Raw genomic sequence first — 20,934 nt, forward strand, 5'->3', positions numbered from 1 at the left:
GATGTTGCCCGACCTACTGCGCTTTCCCAGCACCACTCTAATCTTGACTGATCTCCAGCATCTGCAGTCCTCACTTTCACCTGGTTCATCAGGATGTCAGTTCTTCAGGAAAGGTCTTCAGAAATCTTAAGAGCTCTAGATGCTGTTCCAGGCTGGCTCCTTCACCCACTAACCAGATGAAGAGGATGATATAGACTGCATTAAATTGCAAGGGAACAATTAACACAGCGTGGAATCAGTCCTTTAAGCAGTGTCCCCACAAGATTCCCAAGCACTTCCCTGCTGACAAACTCCTTTGAACAAACAACTAGCATCTCAGAGATTGTATGTATTGCTGTCTCTCGCTCACTGTCTTCCACTGACAAATTCCCTCTTCACTTTTCTGGATGATTTGAGACGTATCTTCCATCTCAGCAATGGTCTTCTCTACTGCAACGGAAAAGAAATGAATAACAGGCTTCATTGGTTGGTCTGCTTCTGTTCTAACTCTGCTGAATGATTCAACTCTGTCTGTAATCTCTCCCTGGAGTCAAGAAAGTATAGACTGAGTTTCACACCTGGCTTGGTGTCTCTTGTTGTCTTTCCTGTACAAGTGCACAGATTGCTTCATTTTGTTGTGCTTTCTTAACCCTTCGATGATTGCACTGTCATGGTTCTCATTGTGATGTGGTCCTGATCTCCCAGTGGGTGTGCGGTGCTTGGATTTTCTAAAACATTCAGTGGAGTCACAGATTATGGACAGAGTGAGGGCTCATGTCAGAGTCATAGAATCATACAGCATGGAAACAGACAATTTGGTTTAACCAGTCCAGACCAAATATAATCCCAAAGTAAGCTGGCCTGCTCCTGACCCTTATTCCTCCAAACCTTTTCCTATTCACATACTAGTCCAAAATGCATTTAAAAAGCTTCTAATTGTACCCACATCCACCACTTCCTCAGGAAGTTCATTCTACACTCAAGCCACCCTGTATAATTTATCCCATGTCTTTTCGAAATCTCTCTCCTCTCACTTTAAAATTGTGCCCCATAGTCTTGGGATCCCCTATCCTAGGGAAAAGACAACCAACATTAACTCTATCTATACCCCTCATTATTTTATAAACCTCTGTACGGTCATTTCTTAACCTCCTATGCTCCTGTGAAAAAGTGGAGTTTCTTTATAACTCAAACCTTCCGTACCAAGCAACATCCTGGTAAATCTCTTCTGAACCCTCTCTAGCTTAATAATATCCTTCCTATTATGGGTCAACCAGAACTGGACACAGTATTCCAGAAGAGACCTTACTAATGTCCTGTACAACCTCAACATGACTTCACCACTACTATATTCAACAAACTAAGCAATGAAGGCAAATATGTTAAATGCCTTTTTAACCACCCTGTCTGTATAACTAAAGTTCAAAGAATGATATACCTGAACCCCTAAATCTCTTGGTTCTACAACACTACCCAAGGCTCTACCATTAATTGTATAAGACCTACCCTTCTTTGTGGTACAAAAATACAATACCTCACACTTGTGCAGGTTGAACTCTATCTGCCATTTTTCAGCCCATTGACCCATTTGATCAAGATCCCTTTGTAATCTTAGAAAACCTTCCTCACTGCCTACTATGCCACCAATTTTGGTCTAATTTGCAACCTTACTAACGATACCTTCTAAATGCTCATCCAATTCAATTACATAAATGACAAAATAGGACTCAGGATTGATCACTGTGGAACACTGCTGGGTGACAGGCCTCCACTACCATACTGTCTCCTGCTGGTAAGCCAATAATGTATCAATTGGCAAGCTCACCCTGAATCTAATGTGACCTAACTTAACTAATCAGTCGACCACGCAGAACTGTCTCAAAGCCTTCATAAAGTCCATGTGAACAAGGTCTATTGCTGAGCCCTCAGCAATCGTCCTGTTATTTCTTCAAATGACTCAATCAAGTTTGAGGGACATGACTTTCCTTGCACAAAACTATGCTAACTATCCCTAATCAATTTTTTGCCCCTCCAAATGTCCATAAATCCTGTGTTTTAAAATCACCTCCAACAATTTACCACAACCAAAGTCAGACCGTCAATCTATAGTTCCCTGGTTTCTCCTTAGCTTTTCTTAAACATAGTTTAGCCAGCATTAGCCACCCTCCAGTCAAAAGGTACCTCACCATTAGTTATAAATGATTTAAGTAATTCTGCAAGGGGTCTGCCAATTTCCTCCCTTACTTCCCACAATGTTCTGATATACCTTCGATCAGGTCCCAGAGATTTATCCATCTTTACATTCTCTAAGACTTCCTGAACCTCTTCTTCTGTAATGTGAACTGTTTTTAAACTATCAAAATTTAATTTTGTCTTCTCTAGCCTCCTTTTCTTTCTCCACAGTAAATACTGACGGACAACCTTAATTTAGTACCTACCCCATCTCCTGGGGTTCAATACAAAGATGACATCCTTGATATTTAAGGGGCCCCACTCCCGCCCCCCCCAACTAGCCTCTTGCTCTTAAAATGTATTTATAGAACTTCTTTTGATTATCCTTAACCTCATCTACCACTGTTCTCTCATATCTCCTCTTTGCCTTCCTGATTTCTTTCTTAATGCCCCTACACTCTATAGATTGATTGAGAGATTCAAATTGAACCAAGTTGTATATATCTAAAATAAGATTATCTTTTATTCTTGACTAGACACTTAATATCTTTATTCGGCCATTGTTCCTTAATCTTACCAACCTTAGCCTTCACTTTAACAGGAGCACGTGATTAAAGTGAAAATATGAACATGGATTGAGTGCAGGTTAACAGAATCAAAAACTGTGGTGCTGAAAAAGCACTGCAGGTCAGGCAGCATCTGAGGAGCAGGCGAGTCAACATTTTGGGCATAAGCCCTTCATCCAGAATCCTGGTTAACAGACAAGGGTACAGGAGATCTTAGCCTTGACTGGTCTGTCAATGATTTCTCTGCTGCAAGTTCTTGTGTCTGTGCTATATATTCAATATATACCTATGAAAATACCATTGCCCAAGCATGACCATAGGAGTCAACAAGCACTAGATCCTGTGCAAGAAGCTGCAGAGATATGCAACTGCTTGCTGGAAAAATATATTCTCCTGGCACACTGCTCTTCAAATAGATCCATGGAAGTGACTCTTGGCCAGCACAGTATCTATTACATGCAGCAGACTATTAGTGCCTCAACTCTAGTCTTCTATTTGGTGCAAATGCCGTTGATGGTGTCTTGTGAGATATCCTTGCCTCTTACATTAATTATTCTTCTATACAAGCGAAGCTGGCAATACAAGATAAAGCTTCCTTTAGGTGACAGTTCAATCTTTTTAACCAAAGAATTTAAAATGTGATTAATTCCCCAAATGCTGCACTAAAGCTCCTGGTTTATTCTTTACAACTAATATCATAAAATAAAGAGTACATTGTTAATTGAAAAATGAGTAAAAATATGGGTCAACCAATGAGAAAAAGCTCTAAGAGATTGCATTGAAAAAGATGCTTCAAAATACAAAGTGTTTAGCTCTTCTGAAGTATCAAAATAAAAACATGCAACTTCATTTTTCTATCAGCCTCTCCACTCCTCCTCAATGGCAATTTTAAATTGATGACCTTCATAATTTGAGCATTGCTGAAAAGACAGATTTATTGTAGAGCTTCCATATCAATAGCAATGTGGCATCCTTGTGCTCATTTGACATTGCTGGCCTATTCACTGATGTGTCAGTCAAGGGAGCCAGACATTTGTCAAGTCACTAGATCACTCATTGCATGAATCTGTATGCATTGAACTCAAGAATTGGGCAGGTTGCACAGTTAAGTTCAGTTTTGACACCATCGTTAACGCCGAAATAATTTTTCCTGTGGGACACCATCTAAGCCCACCTCACATAAACATATTCTTGAGAAACACAAATAACCCCTAACTGGTATGTCCTGTGTATTGTTTACATATTGAAAATACATGTGATTCATTTGAATCTGCAGTTGCATGTACTAGTTAACTTGCACACCTTCCTGGGCTCCATTCCATACTCAAATTCACCTTTGAAATGTGGAGCAGTCTAATGAGCTTCCTTCCTTCCATACGCTGGTAGAGAAATCCACAAATGAGTTCTCTACAATGGAGTGCCATAAGGCTACTCTAACAATATACCCATTAGGCTTTCCACAGCTTTACCCACTGTAAGATTGCCTTCACTGACAAATTTGGAAACAAAGGTGGTTCTCGAATAACATGCATTCTGGCAGCATAATTTGCTTATAACGTCACTGAGGAATTAAGGAACAGTACTTTCAAGAATGCTCACCCCCGTTCACAATAGCGCAATTCCAATGGTGATCTTTCTGCGCTCTTCGTGCTGTTCTGCACATGTGCCAATGTCAGCTGCCGACAGAGGAACTGTGAAAGGTACTGTACAGAAAGCAGTTTTCTGAGACAGATATATTGAGCAGCTCCCTGTGAAAGGTACATTACTCCTAGGTTATCCCTTTTTTTGAAAAAAATGTAGAGGCATTGTGACAAGAAGCATAAAATGGCAGGTGATAAATATAAAAGGAAGGCTATAACACTGGAAGAGAAGAAAGATATAAAGTATTTCGAGCCAAAGGACAGAACGTGCAATTTTGCTCACTGAACAGGAATGAGAGAGTCTACCTTCGGCACCATGACCACCCTCTGTCCCCGCATGAACAAATTTTTAAAATGTATGGTGTTAAATTTACGTTTTGTCAATAAATACGATTTATACTTTCATTCAGACTGTGCTGTACTGTGTGTTAGACTTCAGAGTGATTTTGGGGCAATTGAGTGTGATATTTTTTGCTGGTCTGCCCCCAACCCCAGTTTTCCATAGGCCTCATTATTTTTCTATTAGGCAAGGTTTTGCTGGAATGCAACTATAGTCGGTTCTGCTATAACGCAGTAGCTCTGTTCTCATGTAATCCTGTGTTATAACAAAACCACATAATAAAACTAATGGGGCTGGAATCACATTATAACCGATACACACTTTAAAAATTCAGAAACAGTGTGCCCGATTCAATCGCGTCTCGTGAATTCGCATTAACAAAACGCGTGTTATAGCTGAACGACCTGTATGGAATTATCGGAGAACTACTTGTGATCAAATGGCTTGAGCCTACAATACAAAGCTTCAATGCCAAAATAAGTCCAAAGTTATCTTAAAAGATAATGATGACCTCAATCAGATTATTGATTGCTGAAATGTACATGCTACCTCAAAATTACCTTGAAAGGATAAAGTATCTATAGATTGAAAAGCAGGTGAAGCTAGCTACTTCATACCCAATCTACGCAGTAGCAGCACAATTGGTACCCTTCACCAAGAGGATGCTGACATCAAGCTGAGAGAGCTTCTACCCACCACAAAAATGAGTAATGTGGCACATAATTTCCAGGGCCAGTATAATTCCAGGTACTTGCGTGTACATCTCCTTTCAAACAGCAGGCCCCATTGGTTATTCACAATAGAGTGCTGGCCATTGTCAAACTTAGTCAAGTAAAACTCAAAGCAAAGAGTTCAACATGACATGAACACGACTTATATATGTTAGCTACTGAACGAACCAGTGTGTTCAGATTTACAGAAATAATTGTGTTAAAAACAAACCATACACAATCTCTCATACAAATTACTAGGTAAGGAGACAGTTTCTAAGAACAGTCTTAAAAAATTGCAATTTCTAACACCACATTAAGGCCACAACTTCCAATATGACTAAACTTAGCTACGCTTTTACGTTTGAAAAAAAACAAAGAATTTTTAATTGAGGATGCCATTTTTCATAGATTGAGACACAACACAAGTCAAAGATATTTACCCAGCCAATTCACTTTCAATTCAATCTCGACCAAACAAAAATGATACAAATTTAATTTTGAAAGCTTTTCAGACAAAGGAGTGTATCATATTAATTGTAGCTTTCTGGTGAGAGGATAAAAGGTGGATAAAGAGAAAAATGCCACATATAAACAGTAAATGAAAAGAGAGCAAATTCCGCAAAGGGTGATGAGAAAATGAAAGAATTAGGATGCAATTCAGGGAACCCAATGTGGGGTGGAGCAGAAGTCAGTTCATTTTTAACTACAGGTTGTTCTGCTATAAAGTGCATTTTGTTAACGTGAATTCGCTATAACACGATTGATGAATTGGGGCACTGTTTCTAAAGTATGAAGTTTTAAAGCATGTACTGGTTATAACGCAATTCCGGCCCCATTCATTTCAATGGTGCTGCTATCATGTGATTTTCTTATAACAGGATTGCATGAGAATGGAACTATTCCATTATAGCAGAACTGATTGTACAGAAAAGACCAAACTGAAAACTATGATTCAGGCATGTCCATTATTCACCATTTAACTCTCAGTTGCTGTCTCTTCACGTCTTGGTTCGATACTGTTCTAACAAAACTCAAAACAATCTTTAACAGCAGCAACTCTGCTGGTCACACAAGACCCCTGGTTTAACTGTGCCCTCAATTTCATTCACAATGGAATCTTTGTATTGTAACCAACAATTACAAGTTAAAAGAAGACATTCAGCTCATTGCATCAGTGCCAGCTCTCTACAAGTGCAATTCAACTAATTCAGGAGAAGCTTCTCGATCCAGAGAATGTTAACACTTGCTAGCACAGGTATCCTAGGTGCATTTAAGGAGAAACTATGCAAGGTTAGATTAAAACATTTTTTTTAAAAAAAAGAAGTTTACATTAAAAAAATAATTGCACGAAGCATAAACAACAGCAAGGATTAGTTGGGCCATTTAGCCCAACTCCATAATGTGCAATCTATAAAATTCTACTTACACTTTCCTAGCTATACTCTTTATATGAACTATTTGCTTTGATTGCCAGTATAAAAGCAAAAGATGCAGCGGCAGGAATTATTGATAATATACCACATACGTTATTTGAATTCAAATTTTAAAAAGTCAAACACACAACGCAAGGAATATCTTAAACAGATTCAGTCATATAGCGCAGAAACAGACCCTTTGGTCCAACCTGCCCATGTCGACCAAGTTTCCCAACTAAACTAGCCTTTTAAACTGATGTAACAGTACCTGCATAATCACTTTCTCTGGCAGTTTATTCCGCATTTAGAAACAGAGTCATAGAGATGTACAGCATGGAAACAAACCCTTCGGTCCAACCCGTCCATGCCGACTAGATATCCCAACCCAATCTAGTCCCACCTGCCAGCAACCAGCACGTATCCCTCCAAACCCTTCCTATTCATATACCCATCCAAATGCCTTTTAAATGTTGCAATTGTACCAGCCTCCACCACTTCCTCTGGCAGCTCATTCCATACCCGTACCACCTTCTGCGTGAAAATGTTGCCCCTTAGGTCTCTTTTATATCTTTCCCCTCTCACCCTAAACAGATGCCCTATAGTTCTGGACTCCCCAGCCCCAGGGAAAAGACTTTGCCTATTTACCCTATCCATGCCCCTCATCATTTTGTAAACCTCTATAAGATCACTCCTCAGCCTCTGACACTCCAGGGAAAACAGCCCCAGCCTGTTCAGCCTCTCTCTATAGCTCAACTCCTCCAAACCTGGAAACATCCTTGTAAATCTTTTCTGAACCCTTTCAAGTTTCACAACATCCTTCTGATAGGAAGACCAGAATTGCACGCAATATTCCAACAGCGGCCTAACCAATGTCCTGTACAGCCGCAACATGACCTCCCAACTCCTGTACTCAATACTCTGACCAATAAAGGAAAGCATACTAAACACCTTCTTCACTATCCTATCTACCTGCGACTCCACTTTCAAGGAGCTATGAACCTGCACTCCAAGGTCTCTTTGTACAGCAACACTCCCTAGGACCTTACCATTAAGTGTATGAGTCCTGCTAAGATTTGTTTTCTCAAAATGCAGCACCTCACATTTATCTGAATTAAACTCCATCTGCCACTTCTCAGCCCATTGGCCCAAATGGTCCAGATCCTGTTGTAATCTGAGGTAACCCTCTTCGCTGTCCACTCCACCTCCAATTTTGATGTCGTCTGCAAACTTACTAACTGTACCTCTTATGCTCACATTCAAATCATTTATGTAAATTACAAAAAGCAGAGGACCCAGCACCGATCCTTTTGACACTCCACTGGTCACAGGCCTCCAGTCTGAAAAACAACCCTCCACCACCACCATCTGTCTTCTACCTTTGAGCCAGTTCTGTAACCACCGTGTGTGAAAACATTGCCCCTCAGGTCCTTTTTAAAATCATATTCCTCTCACCTTAAAAACATGCCCCTTGTTTTGAACTTTCCCCAATCCTAGGCAAAAGACCTTCAGCTATGCAGCTTATCTATGCCCTTCATGATTTTATCAACCTCTAGAAAGCCAACCCTCAACCTCCTACAATCCAGTGAAAACAGTTCCAATCTATCCAGCCTCTCCTTATAACTCAAATTCTCTAGTCCCAGCATCATCTTTTCTGAACCTTCTTCAATTTAATGATGTCCTTGCTATCGCAGGGTGACCAGAACAGTGCACAGTACTCTAAAAATGGCCTCATCAATATCTTCTACAACCTCAACATGATGTTCCAACCCCAACACTCAATGGCCTGAGAACTGAGGGCAAATGTGCTAAACGCCTTAACTACTCTGTCTACTTGTGACACAACTTTCAAAGAACTAGGTACCTGAACCCCTAGGTCTCTGTTTGACAACACTATCCATGAACCTACCATTAATTCTAAAAGGTCTATTCTCATTTTCTTTACAAGAATGTAAACCTCACATTTATCCAAATTCAACTCCATCTGCAACTCTTTGGTCCATTGACTCAAACGGTGAACATCTTTTTGTAATCTTAGATAACCTTTTCACTGTCCATTATACCACTAATTTTGGAGTCATCTGCAAACACACTAACAATTCCTCCTAAATTCTCAACCAAATCATTTATCTAAATAACAACCAACAGTGGAACCAACACCAATCCCTGTGGAATACCCCTGGCACCAGGCCTGCAGTCTAAAAGCAAACTTTCACCACCACACGGTCTCCTATAGTCAAGCCAATTTTGTATAATTGATAAGCTCTCCCTGAATCCCATAAGATCCAACTTCATTAATCAGTCTACCACGAGGAACCATTTCAAAGGCTTTACTAGAGTCAACATAAACAATATCTACCACTCTACACTTCTGTATAGTAACCAACAATCTTCCCCAGAAATGTACCTAAAAGGAGGCAAGAATTTCAATATTTTATACCAAAATTGTTACACTTAATATCCTAAAAATATACTGAACACTGGGAATATTTTTGTTTTCAGTTGAAGATGGTGGCTTATAAATGCAAACCTTTGTAGATAAGAAGCAGCAGCAATCAAAAGCTCTAGTCTCTTCAACAAACAGTAAGGGTTGAAAATCTTCTCAAATTCAATAATTAAACAGTGCAAGGACACAGGCTGGAAATCCACACAGGCATCGTAAACAGAAAATATTGGAAAGATGACATTTTTCATTGGCACTGCAAGACCATAAGCATCACTCAACACATCACATTTACTTAAACCATCTGAGTTTTTGCAAATAATGATGTGGAGGTGTCAGTGTTGGACTGGGGTGGACGAAAGTTAAAAATCACAACACCAGGTTACAGTACAACAGGTTTATGTGGAAGTACTAGCTTTCAGAGGGCTGCTTCTTCATCAGGTAGCTGTGCAGCAGGATTATAAAACATAATAATAATGTCTTAATATACTAATGCCAAACTTGAAGAGGTTCCTGAATGACATTGGCCAACAAATTACCAAAAGAAATTTGAAAAATATTAGCAGTGGATAATTCAATTTAATTTGTAACTTATATCAAATTATTATTTCGTTTTCATTTCTGTTTGGTACTTGACTTGTAGATTGGCCTACTGTTGAGGTTCTTTTGTTGCTATTTAATTTAACAGCAACTAATTTGTGTACAAAGGATGCAACACTCAAAGTTTGACAGACAATCCACAAGTCTTTGTCACTCTAGTTGGTTATGAGATAGATTGTGCTAATTATCAATGACCCCACCACTTTAATAAGGCTCCTGTAGTTTGCAATTCAAAAGAGGTTTATAAAAGCACGAGCAAAATGTAGAAATTTACAAGAATTCAAGAAAATAATTTGAGAGGCAAGCATAAACAACCGAAGTCTGTGTCACAGACTGAGTGTTTATTGAAGAGGTGAATACTCAAAATACCAGAGTCAGAGAAACGTGGGATGCAGAACAGATACCAGGTTAGAGGAACTTCCATAGATAAGAGGGACGGGGATAGAGAATGATTTGAAGGGAAGGGCAAGAATATTAAAGCTCAATATGTTCCAAACTACACAATTAACCTGCATCTACAAGGATGGAAATCACACAGAAGTGTGACTCCAAAAAAGATAAGGCTGCCATATCCCACTTTATCTAATGATGACACAAGTACAATAGATAAAATGGATATTACAAGTTTTGCAAGTGGCCAACCTGGTTGCCAATCAAAATATTTGAGTTTTGATGGCATGTTTTGTTTTGGCTGAACAGATTTTTGTTTCTTTCAAATAGGATTCAGATTGGGAATAGAGAAAAAAAACGTTTTTCATGACAATCTTGTCACAGCTTAGACTTTACCATAATCCAGCTAGTAAACCCCTACTTCATGCTTCAGAAAATAGAATTTTAAAACCTCATTAAGGGCTCTCAAGAACTCAGATGGACTTTTAGTAACGCCACAAGAATATTAAAAGACAGAAAGCACTGCATTTTGTTTTTTAACGTGCCTTCACCATTTTATTTCGAAAGAGTCTTTGTCAATTTTCAAAATAGAAATTAGTTGTACAATTAGTCAATATACTACAACTAGAGTTATTGGCTAAATAGCTTTCATTCTGATAAATGACAAAAATAGGTCTTTATTCATATTATAGCAGTTACTAGCTTCTTCAAAATGTTATAAAAAGCTGAATATCCCAAAGTTCTGAAAAATACACATAATTTATAATCTCACTAAACAGTCCAAACTTGTCCTTAATTTATTCATGGGATGCAGACTAGGCTAACATTTACTGCTTATCCCTATTGCCCTGCTGAATGTGGCCGTGAGCTGCCTACTTGAAACACCAGTGCGCTGTTCGGCAGGGAAAGGTAGAACAATGGAAAAGGATAAAGTGACCCCCTCCCTAAATTTAATGTGCAATCACGTGCTGTGACCCATTTTCCAAATCCAATGATTCAACATCTTTCTCCTTACCCCCAAATCCCACTTGCCCTGCCAACTTACCTTATTAGCTCTGTCTGCCCCCAAACAGCTGGAAATATTTTAATATCACAAAGTTGTTGCCAAATATTAATTGGAAACCTGGAGATCATTACTGTCATTGGCATTTGCTCAGATATTTTGTTCTGTACTTAATCAAAACAAAAAGGTTTTTTTTTTCCTGTTTCATGTTTCATAATACATAGAGTAACATTATTTAAATACCTATTTGAAATGTGACAATGGCTTAAGTAAACATCTTCTTCCAATAATTTTACTCCACTGAAAGCATGGCTTTCTAAGAAATACCAGTTTTTCCATTCCACTTCTGGTACTAATCTGCTATTGCAAATTTGAAATATTCAAAAAATAAGTAGCAAGAAAAATAAAGATTTGTAAAACATTTACAATCAACACAATCTAGAAGTGATGCTTTTGCCTTTAAGTAGTTTCAAAGTTGACATAACTGTCATTTAATATTCTGCAATCTTTATTGCAAGCAGAATAATTGGGTTAGAAATTCAAAACAAAGATGCAACAAAGATGCCGTGGGCGGCACGGTGGCACAGTGGTGAGCACTGCTGCCTCACAGCGCCAGAGACCCAGGTTCTATTCCCGCCTCAGGTGACTGACTGTGTGGAGTTTGCACGTTCTCCCCGTGTCTACGTGGGTTTCCTCCTGGTGCACCGGTTTCCTCCACAGTCCAAAGATGTGCAGGTCAGGTGAATTGGCCATGCTAAATTGCCCGTAGTGTTAAGTAAGGGGTAAATGTAGGGGTATGGGTGGGTTGCGCTTTGGGGGGTTGGTGTGGACTTGTTGGGCCGAAGGGCCTGTTTCCACACTGTAATGTAATCTAATCTAATAATGTAATCTAATCTAATCTAATCTAATACTTTTGAAACGTGAAGGATTCTGTTAAAAACTCTTAATTTGCAGTATTCAAAGGTTCAAAATTATATTTAAGTACCTGTGGAAAAAAAACAAACTTCATCCCATTTGTCATGGCGAACCATAAAATTTGAGATTTAAAAATCACAAGACAAAAATAGTGGGAGCAATATTGAAATTGTTTTACTTCCCAAATGCGAATCTAAGTGAAAACATGCAAGTTTACAATTCATAACTGACAATTCAAAATTAAATTAACTTGGTCGCCAAGACAAAGTCCTTACTTCAGCAAAACTGAAATATTTCTGAGACAGACACTAGGGAAAGGGAAGGGAGTATGTATTCAAGAGACCATATAAGGAAAATGACTTCTATCTGGTCTTTGGTCAGAACATTAAACTCCCCTAAAGCATTCACTTCCTGACCCTTCCCCCAGTTAAGAAAACAATCAACTCCATCCTGGCAACTGGAATATCACTGCCTGTTAAACATAAAGAGAAGGAAGACTAAAGCTGCCAACCCTATTTGTAATTTAATGCAGACTTTAACTAGTAGTTTTATAATGTGTATATTGAATTTAATTAATTCATCTATCGTTAGCAAAAAAATTTAAATATTATTTTTCTGCTCAAAATATTTTTCATGCAAAATGCATTGAAATGTTTCCTCAACTGTTTTTCCTGACGAACTGACATTCTTGACAAATCTAAACTGATGCTGTGCCAATGCAAAAGCATGCAGATCATTTCCTGACTAATGCTGTAAGCTTCAAAATCCAAAAGACACATGAAGTCCATTAAAGTTTCATCTTCCCCACAATCCACTTTTATAGTTAGCCAGTTCTCACCTCATTTTTCTCTGTTGATGAATCAGTTCCACATTTAAACGTAACTCCTGAGCTCATAGTGCTGATTTTCAGCATGCAAAATTGAAATGTCCCACAATTTAAGTCATATATACAGTGCTATTTCCAGCTTCTTCTGCCTGCTACATTCCAGTAAAGCCAGCCATTTTCAACCCAAAACTGACTCGCAGCCTGAATTAATGATGCAAGCCTGCTGACATCTTCTACAAGCCAAACATCTTCCACTTGAAAAATAATTAAACATAGAGTAACACGTTATCACCAAATGTGATAACATGAGTTGAACAATTAGTCCTGTTGGTTTAAAAAATTGTCCAGAAGTTGTCCAGTCCCCGCTGCTGTGCTCTCTTAAAAGACATGTCAATGCTACGGTACCTCCCCCACAGAATGTGCGCTGTTTAGCTGCTAGACTGAAGGCACCTCCCAGAGGAACTGAAAGTACTGCCCATTTGGTGGGCTTGTCGTAAATACAGCAATTCCAGCAGCAAGCCATCCATCTCCTTCATCGAAAGAAAGATGCGTGTTCAGAAATTAGATTTCTGCTGTGCTCAGTCACAGGTTTGTAGGTTTTATCACAGGTGATTTATAGATTAAACTGAGCTTTCTTTCGCTCTGCAATATATGCGAGGAACTTGGAAACAGAATTCACGTTGGCAATGCTTTCTGCTTTGTAGATTTACCATAAATCAGAGATACGAATAGAATATAAATAAATATGCAAAATCTACATGAGATGAAATTCATTTTTTAAAAAAGTAATAAAAATATCTTGATGAAATGTTTACTCTTCTGAAGGCACTTTCACAACATCTTTCACCAAGGTAGGCAAATTAACAGTGCAAATGGTAATAAGTAGGTACAATGATTATGCTTACAGAGACGTAGCTACGGAGTAGCCAAAAGCAGGGAACTGAACATCCAAAGATATTTATTCTTTCAGAAGAACAGGCAGAAAGGACGAGGAAGTGAGATATAATTAATGAGAGATAAAATCAATGCAACAGTGAGAAAGGTAGTGGTGCAGAAAATCTAGATGCAAAATCAGTTTGAGTGGAGCTAAGAAGCAACAAGGAGTTGAAAATATTAATGGGAATTGTCTATAATGCTCCAAGCAGTAGGTGCTATAAAGGGTGATGTGGTAGTCATGGGTGATTTTAATTTACAAACCAGATTACGAAATGTGGTGGTCATGGAAATAGTCTATGTGCTGTTTGTCATCTTCCAAAATTCTGTCGACTCCGGAACAGCTCCAACAGACTGGTCAGTCGTAAATGTAACTTCACTATTTTAAAAAGGAGGAAAGAGAAAACCATAAAGGACAGACCAGTTAGCCCAATGTAAGTACCAGGAGAACATGCTGAAATCTGTAATAAATTGTGTGAAAACAGAACACTTTGAAAATACAAATAGGATGGTAAAGAGTCAGAATAGGTTTACAAAAGAAATGTTTGATAAAACTATTGGAATTTTGTATGGATTAACTAATAGAAATGTAAGAAGAAATGTTGGATGGGTTGCATCTGGATTTTCAGAAAGCTTTTGATATAATACACTAACTTTTTACGCAAGATTTTATCAGAGCACATGGGATTGGAGGTCATACACTGGCATGGATTGTGAACTAATTAACAGAAAGAAAACCAAGAAAGAATTAATGGGTCTTATTCAGAGTTGAAGGCAGTGACAAGGGCAGCACGGTGGCACAGTGGTTAGCACTGCTGCCTCACAGCGCCAGAGACCTGGGTTCAATTCCTGCCTCAGGTGACTGACTGTGTGGAGTTTGCACGTTCTCCCAGTGTCTGCGTGGGTTTCCTCCAGGTGCTCCGGTTTCCTCCCACAGTCCAAAGATGTGCAGGTCAGGTGAATTGGCCATTCTAAATTGCCCGTAGTGTTCGGTAAGGGGTAAATGTAGGGGTATGGGTGGGTTGCGCTTCGGCGGGGCGTTGTGGACTTGTTGGGCCGAAGGGCCTGTTTCCACACTGTAAATAGATTAGATTAGATTAGATTACATTACATTAGTAATCTAATCTAATCTAAGTGAGGTACTTGAACCTCAGCTATTCACAACATATAAAATGATTTGGATGTGGGAATTTATAGAAAGTTCAAGATTACGGATGACCCTAGAATAAAAAAGCTAGATAGGATTAAGAGTGATGTTTATATTCTGAAGATAATGCAAAGCTCTTTCAAGTTGAGTCATTGAGCAAATGCAAGACAGATGCAGTATTTAATATGCACAAAGGTGAAGTTTTGCAGTTTGGGAGGAAAAACAAAGTATTATTTAAATGGTCAGACTGATAAATGTTGATGTACAAGGAGACCTGGACGCCCTTGCACATCATTTACTGAAAGCAAGCACGCAGGTGCAGGAAACTGTTAGGAAGGTAATTAGCACATAGGCCTTCATTGCAACACAGACTGAGTACAGGAGCAAGCTACTCAGCACAGCTGTCCAGGTGTTTGGAGAGACCACACCTGGAGCATTGTATGCAATTATGGTCTCCCTACCAAAGAGGCTACATACTTGCCAGAGATGAGTGCACAGAAGGTTCAAATGACTGATTCCTAGAATAGAAGACTTGTGGGAGAAATTGAATTCACAAGAGTTCACTGGAGTTTAGAAGAATGAGGAGTTTCTTATCAAGACATATAAAATTCTGATGGAATAGACACACTGTTGCAGGAATGATGTTCCCCTGGCTATTGAGTCTGAAATAAGGAGTCAGAGTTTCAGGATATGGAGAAGGCCATTTCAGACTAAAGGTAAGAAATTTCTTCACTTACAGTAAGGTGAATCTGTGGAATTCTCCGCCACAGAAGATTGCAGAGGTCAAATCGTTGAACATATTCAAAAAAGAAACATAAGATTTTTAGAGGTTAAGATGTCAAAGGTGGGAAAGAAAGAGCAGGAGTAAGACATTGGGATACACAGGATCAGTGTGATCATGTTGAATGGTAGAATAGCTTGATGGGTCAAATGGCCTATTTCTATTCCTATTTTCTACATTTATGTGTACAAGTGACTGGACAAAGATCAGTTGCTTTATATTGAATCTTTATTTTTCTTGGGGTTACTCTGACTCTGAAAACCTTCTTAATATCTGATGTGTACAGCAAAAATAGCTAACCCTATCCAATGAATATACAGTTATCAACGCTTGCTAAAAAGAACTTAATCCTTTGTCATAACCAAAGTGACTAAGAACAAGAAACGATTCACCAGCACTACATGTGATAGTCCTTCTGTTGCTAAACCCAAGCTTTGCTCTTTGCTTCCCCCGACTACAAAATATAAATGGATATAATCAGGAAAGGTACTGGGTAAGTACTATCACCCCAACATTCCTTGATTTGAATTAAGACAACAGAGCTTTTGGTGAAACTTTCCTTTTCCAGAAAGGGGAGTGCCATACTGGAGCAATTCCTAAAACTTTATGTTTGGTTGAATAGGCATTTTACCTGTATTGGGATCTTGCCAAATGATTTTTTAAAAAATTGTTTGATGCATAGCATTCATCTGAATAGCGCTTTCATGACAGTGAAAAGTTGATTCAAGTTCACTTAACATTAAAAATTTGTTTCTAAGTCTACCATTCCTAGTTTGCTTGCAAATGTTTGTGACATTTAGTGGGTGGGGCTACTAAAATCTCAACTTTTCCTGCTATTGTTTCAAAATTTACAGTTAACTACTGGTATTTAAAATGTAGAGCTCAATATTTACTGTGAAACACATGATGTACTTTTTTACATATTAAAAGTATTATATTAGTACAAGTTCTCTCTGTTGCCAAAATAAGAATTTTATATCCAGGGATCTATCATTCTGGACTTTCTCCTTTATCATTCACTAGACATTTTAAGGCTAGACATTTTAAGGCTAGACATTTTAAGGCTAGACATTTTAAGGCTAGACATTTTCACTAGACATTTTAAGGGTATTTACACATTTAACATAATCCCTTGAGATAGCCCTTTCATTTCACACGCACTCAGAACCAAACGTTTTACTGTAGACAAGATGACATTAGTTTGCACTAATTTGTACCTTTAGATAACAAAATATGAACTGCTGCCCCCTTTTGACCAATTAATGAAGATACACTGGTACTAGAATTTTATTGAAACTTAAGACCATAAGTCATAGGAGAAGAGAAGGAAGGCCATTCAGCCCATCGGTTCCACTCTGCCATTCAATCATGGCTGATGGGCATTTCAACTCCACTTACCCGCATTCTCCCCGTAGCCCTCAATTCCTTGTGACATCAAGAATTTATCAATCTCTGCCTTGAAGACATTTAGCGTCCCAGCCTCCGCTGCACTCTGCGGCAATGAATTCCACAGGCCCACCACTCTCTGGCTGAAGAAATGTCTCCGCATTTCTGTTCTGAATTTACCCCCTCTAATTCTAAGGCTGTGTCTAAGAGTACTATGCACTGTTAATTTTGATGTAGACTGATTTACTCCTATTTCTGAAGGCATTATTCACAACATATCAATCTTCAATTCATCTGTATATGTACAGTGATGTATCAGTTAAATTACTGGACTGGTAATACAAAGAATACAAGTTTAAATTCTACCATGAAGATTTTTCGACATGTGAAATAGATCTGGGAATACAAAACTGGTGCACATGAAAATGTTATCAAAAAAGGTCACAACGGTTAAAAAACGACTTTCATATGATTCACTAATAAGTAAATTTTGGGCAAAAAGACTTTTTAATTTCTGAATTTTTTTAAATTGTTGACCAAACTGGGAAAGGACTGAGTTACAAAGCAAAGAGTGTAGAAGAAATGACTGCCTTTTTAAAAAGAAAGCTACCAATACTTATTGTAAATACTGTTTATATTGCTGCTTGTTGAAGCAGTAGGTTATGGTTACTACAGACTGGCAGAGACATGAACAAGGAGGGATTCAACTGGCAACAAATAAGTTAGTGGTCTGTGAAGACATGATCAGTTGTTGGCAAAGGGCTTCTGTGTGACAACAACTGACTGACTCCTAAGTAGCAGATCTGATTGTGAGCATGAACTATATGGCCAGGAGCAGTTAAATTTGTGAAAGGGTATGTGGTGTTTCTCTCTCTCTCTGCGCAAGAAAACAAACTTTGGCCTGAAGAAAACACAGTTATTTTCCCTCACCTGTTGCTTTTTAACCAGTAACTAAGTAACCAGTTACTCTTTGCCTATGGCACAAAAGTGAGAATACCTGGACAGGGATAACAAACAGCAAGTCCTGAGAAGCAAGAGGATATCTCAACAAATCTTGTGGATAAATGCCATTGAACTGCCTTCCCAGTTTTCCCTCCATTCATAACACCGTGTTTTTCTGGTCTGACGTAAAGAGTTTTATGACATGTTTAGAGTTTTAAATGAGTAGAATTATGTCAACAGTTCACAGATGTTCACCTGTAGCTAGGATAAACCTATTTTTAACAAATACTAATTCTTAAAGTACAGAAACTTGATCTGTGCTTTTTTTTAAAGTAAACAGAAATTGCTGCAGAAATTTAACAGGTCTGGGAGCATCTGGAGAAAAGAAAAGAGTTAACGTTGAGTCCAGTGACCCTTCTTCAGAACTCACTGGACTCAAAATACTAACTAACTCTTTTCTCTCCACAGATGCTTCCAGACTTCCAGAATTCCCAGTATTTTTTCCTGTTTACGATCCCCATCATCTGCAATCCTTTGCTTGAAGTCTGTGCTTTGTTAGACTGGGTCCAAAACAACAAACATTTTGCATACAGGTTGTTCTGCTATCACACGTATTTCATTATTGCAAATTCACTATAGCACAATTGACAAATTGGGGACACAGTTTCTAAAATGTGAACCTTTGAAGTGTGTATTGGTTATAACGTAATTCCGGCCCCATTAGTTTAAATAGTACTGCTATTACACAATTTCCTTATAACACAGGACTGTATGTGAACAGAACATTGTAGCAGAACTGACTGTACGGTGATAAAATCTTTAACTTTTGTGACAGCTCCAGGAGAAGCAGGGTTTGATTTCTAGGACACTCTCAGTGATGCCATAGGTCTGAAATGGTCTAGCAAGCCAATAATCTTAGGAAAATTAGTTACAGGCAATAAATATCAGCTTTGCAACAGGAACCTAAATTCCACAGTGAGACTTCTTTTTTAAATCCTGAACAAACCAAAATACCCATTATCTCCTATTTGGTGATAACTAGACACACTTATTTTATCGACACTTTGCTCCGTGCATTGTGGGTAGAATGCCACAAAGTCCTACTATTTAAACAATTCTACCGACAAGACAGTTCACAATTAGAATTCTTCTGGATAAGAAAGGCAAATTACTTCAATTATATTAAAAAATTATGATCTCATTGTGTTTTAAACATGCACACCCGAGGGAAAACTAACTTAGTAATATGACCTGTTCTGAAGTCTGCCTAACACAGGCCTTGTGGTGCATTTTCTTTAAATGATAAAAGCCAGGTGATTTTGCTGGAAAGAAGATTCACAACTGAAGACAATGGCAGCAACACTTGCATTTACTGTGGTTAGACTACTAATTTCCAAATCTGTAGCTGTTCAGATTATCACTTCTGAATAATGCTTTAAGGTGCCTAATTGCCTCCATGATAACCCCTAGCTCTAATCAGTTTTTCTCCCTGGAAAGAAGGTCCACAGGATTGATGCTCCCAGAGTTTGAGAAGGAAAGGTTTCTCTGCTATCCCTGAAAACTCTCTCAGACAGCATGCCATGATCCAGGCGAGAGGAAACATTCGAGGTTGAGAGTCTATGCTTCACTGAAAAACAACGTGGGTGGGAGCATGCACAGTGATTTAAAAAGCCAAACTCGTGAGGATCTGAAATTAGTCGAGAAAATTCACCCAAGAGGAAACCTACAGTAAAAGCTTCTCACTATGAAAGACAGTTCAAGGGTCACTACCAGACTGTGAAAGGAAAGGAATAAAACTCAGAAGCCAAAACTGGGTCTAGGAAATTCAAAATACAACTTAAAGGTTCATGTAAAATAAGGTGTTTAGGTGCAAGGGACAAAAAGGAGAAAACTCTGTAATTTAAAGTTCAAGAGAGTTTGATCAATGGTGCTTTTCATGTGACTTTTTACAGTTGAAGTTTAAGTCTTGAAATCCTGTGAACTCATCCTTTCAGCTACCACCTATTTTATGCAGTTATGGATATCTGCTGGATTATGAAGTATAGAAGTTTCACTTTGGAACTTGACAACCACTAGGAGGGTGATCAGAAAAAAATGGTTATATTCATATCTAGAAGAATTATATTTTAATCATTTACTTTTCAAAGCATTTCTGATCAGCAAAAACTCTATTCTTCCAAAGTGCTTCAAGACCTCAACCGTGTATTTTTGTGATCAGTTGCATAATAAGCAGGTAGAACACATCTTAAGTTAACTATCTGGGGATGCGCAAATTAGGTGGATTAGCCATGGGAAATGTGGAGTTACAGGGAGGATTAGCCATGGGAAATGTGGAGTTACAGGGAGGATTAGCCATTACAGGGAGATGGTGAAAGTGGTATGCGTGTGCGCATGTGTGTGATATTCAAAAGGGTCAGTGTAGACTCGATAGTTGAAATGGCTTGCTTCCACACTGTAGGGATTATTGGATTCTAAGTGAATTAACACCGCCATTAGCAATAAATTAATCCTACCTAAAATATCAATAAATTAACAAATTCTTTATGAAGAAACATACTTACATTAGTTGGCTCCCTCATAGTGAGCATGCTAACAGTTAAGGCTGCAAATTTATATACTAAATTCAAAAGGATTCAAAACTGAGGAAGCACGTAGGTGTTCAAAGTTTGTGAAAAGATTTGTAGCTCGGGTGCTCGTTGTTGTGGTTCTGTTCGCCGAGCTGAGAATTTGTGTTGCAGACGTTTCG

General features: G+C 38.5%; 1 protein-coding gene across 4 annotated transcripts in view; it reads right to left on the reverse strand.

The window, feature by feature from the left end:
* mcc (MCC regulator of WNT signaling pathway) overlaps positions 1 to 20,934 on the reverse strand; it is a 196,356-nt gene that overhangs the window by 141,541 nt on the left and 33,881 nt on the right. Inside the window, exon 1 of one of the 4 annotated variants that reach the window (XM_043710820.2) lies at positions 13,012 to 13,529. The exons of the other annotated variants lie outside the window; for them this stretch is intronic. Within the exon in view, the coding sequence (XP_043566755.1) occupies positions 13,012 to 13,086 (75 nt within the window). The 5' untranslated portion in view covers positions 13,087 to 13,529. Of the gene's footprint in view, positions 1 to 13,011; positions 13,530 to 20,934 lie in introns of those variants that run through there. 4 annotated transcript variants of the gene reach the window in all.

This window comes from Chiloscyllium plagiosum, unplaced genomic scaffold, assembly GCF_037043375.1.
Source record: "Chiloscyllium plagiosum isolate Xiang-an unplaced genomic scaffold, Cpla_swu_hap1 HiC_scaffold_2, whole genome shotgun sequence".
In the NCBI taxonomy this organism is placed as follows: domain Eukaryota; kingdom Metazoa; phylum Chordata; class Chondrichthyes; order Orectolobiformes; family Hemiscylliidae; genus Chiloscyllium; species Chiloscyllium plagiosum.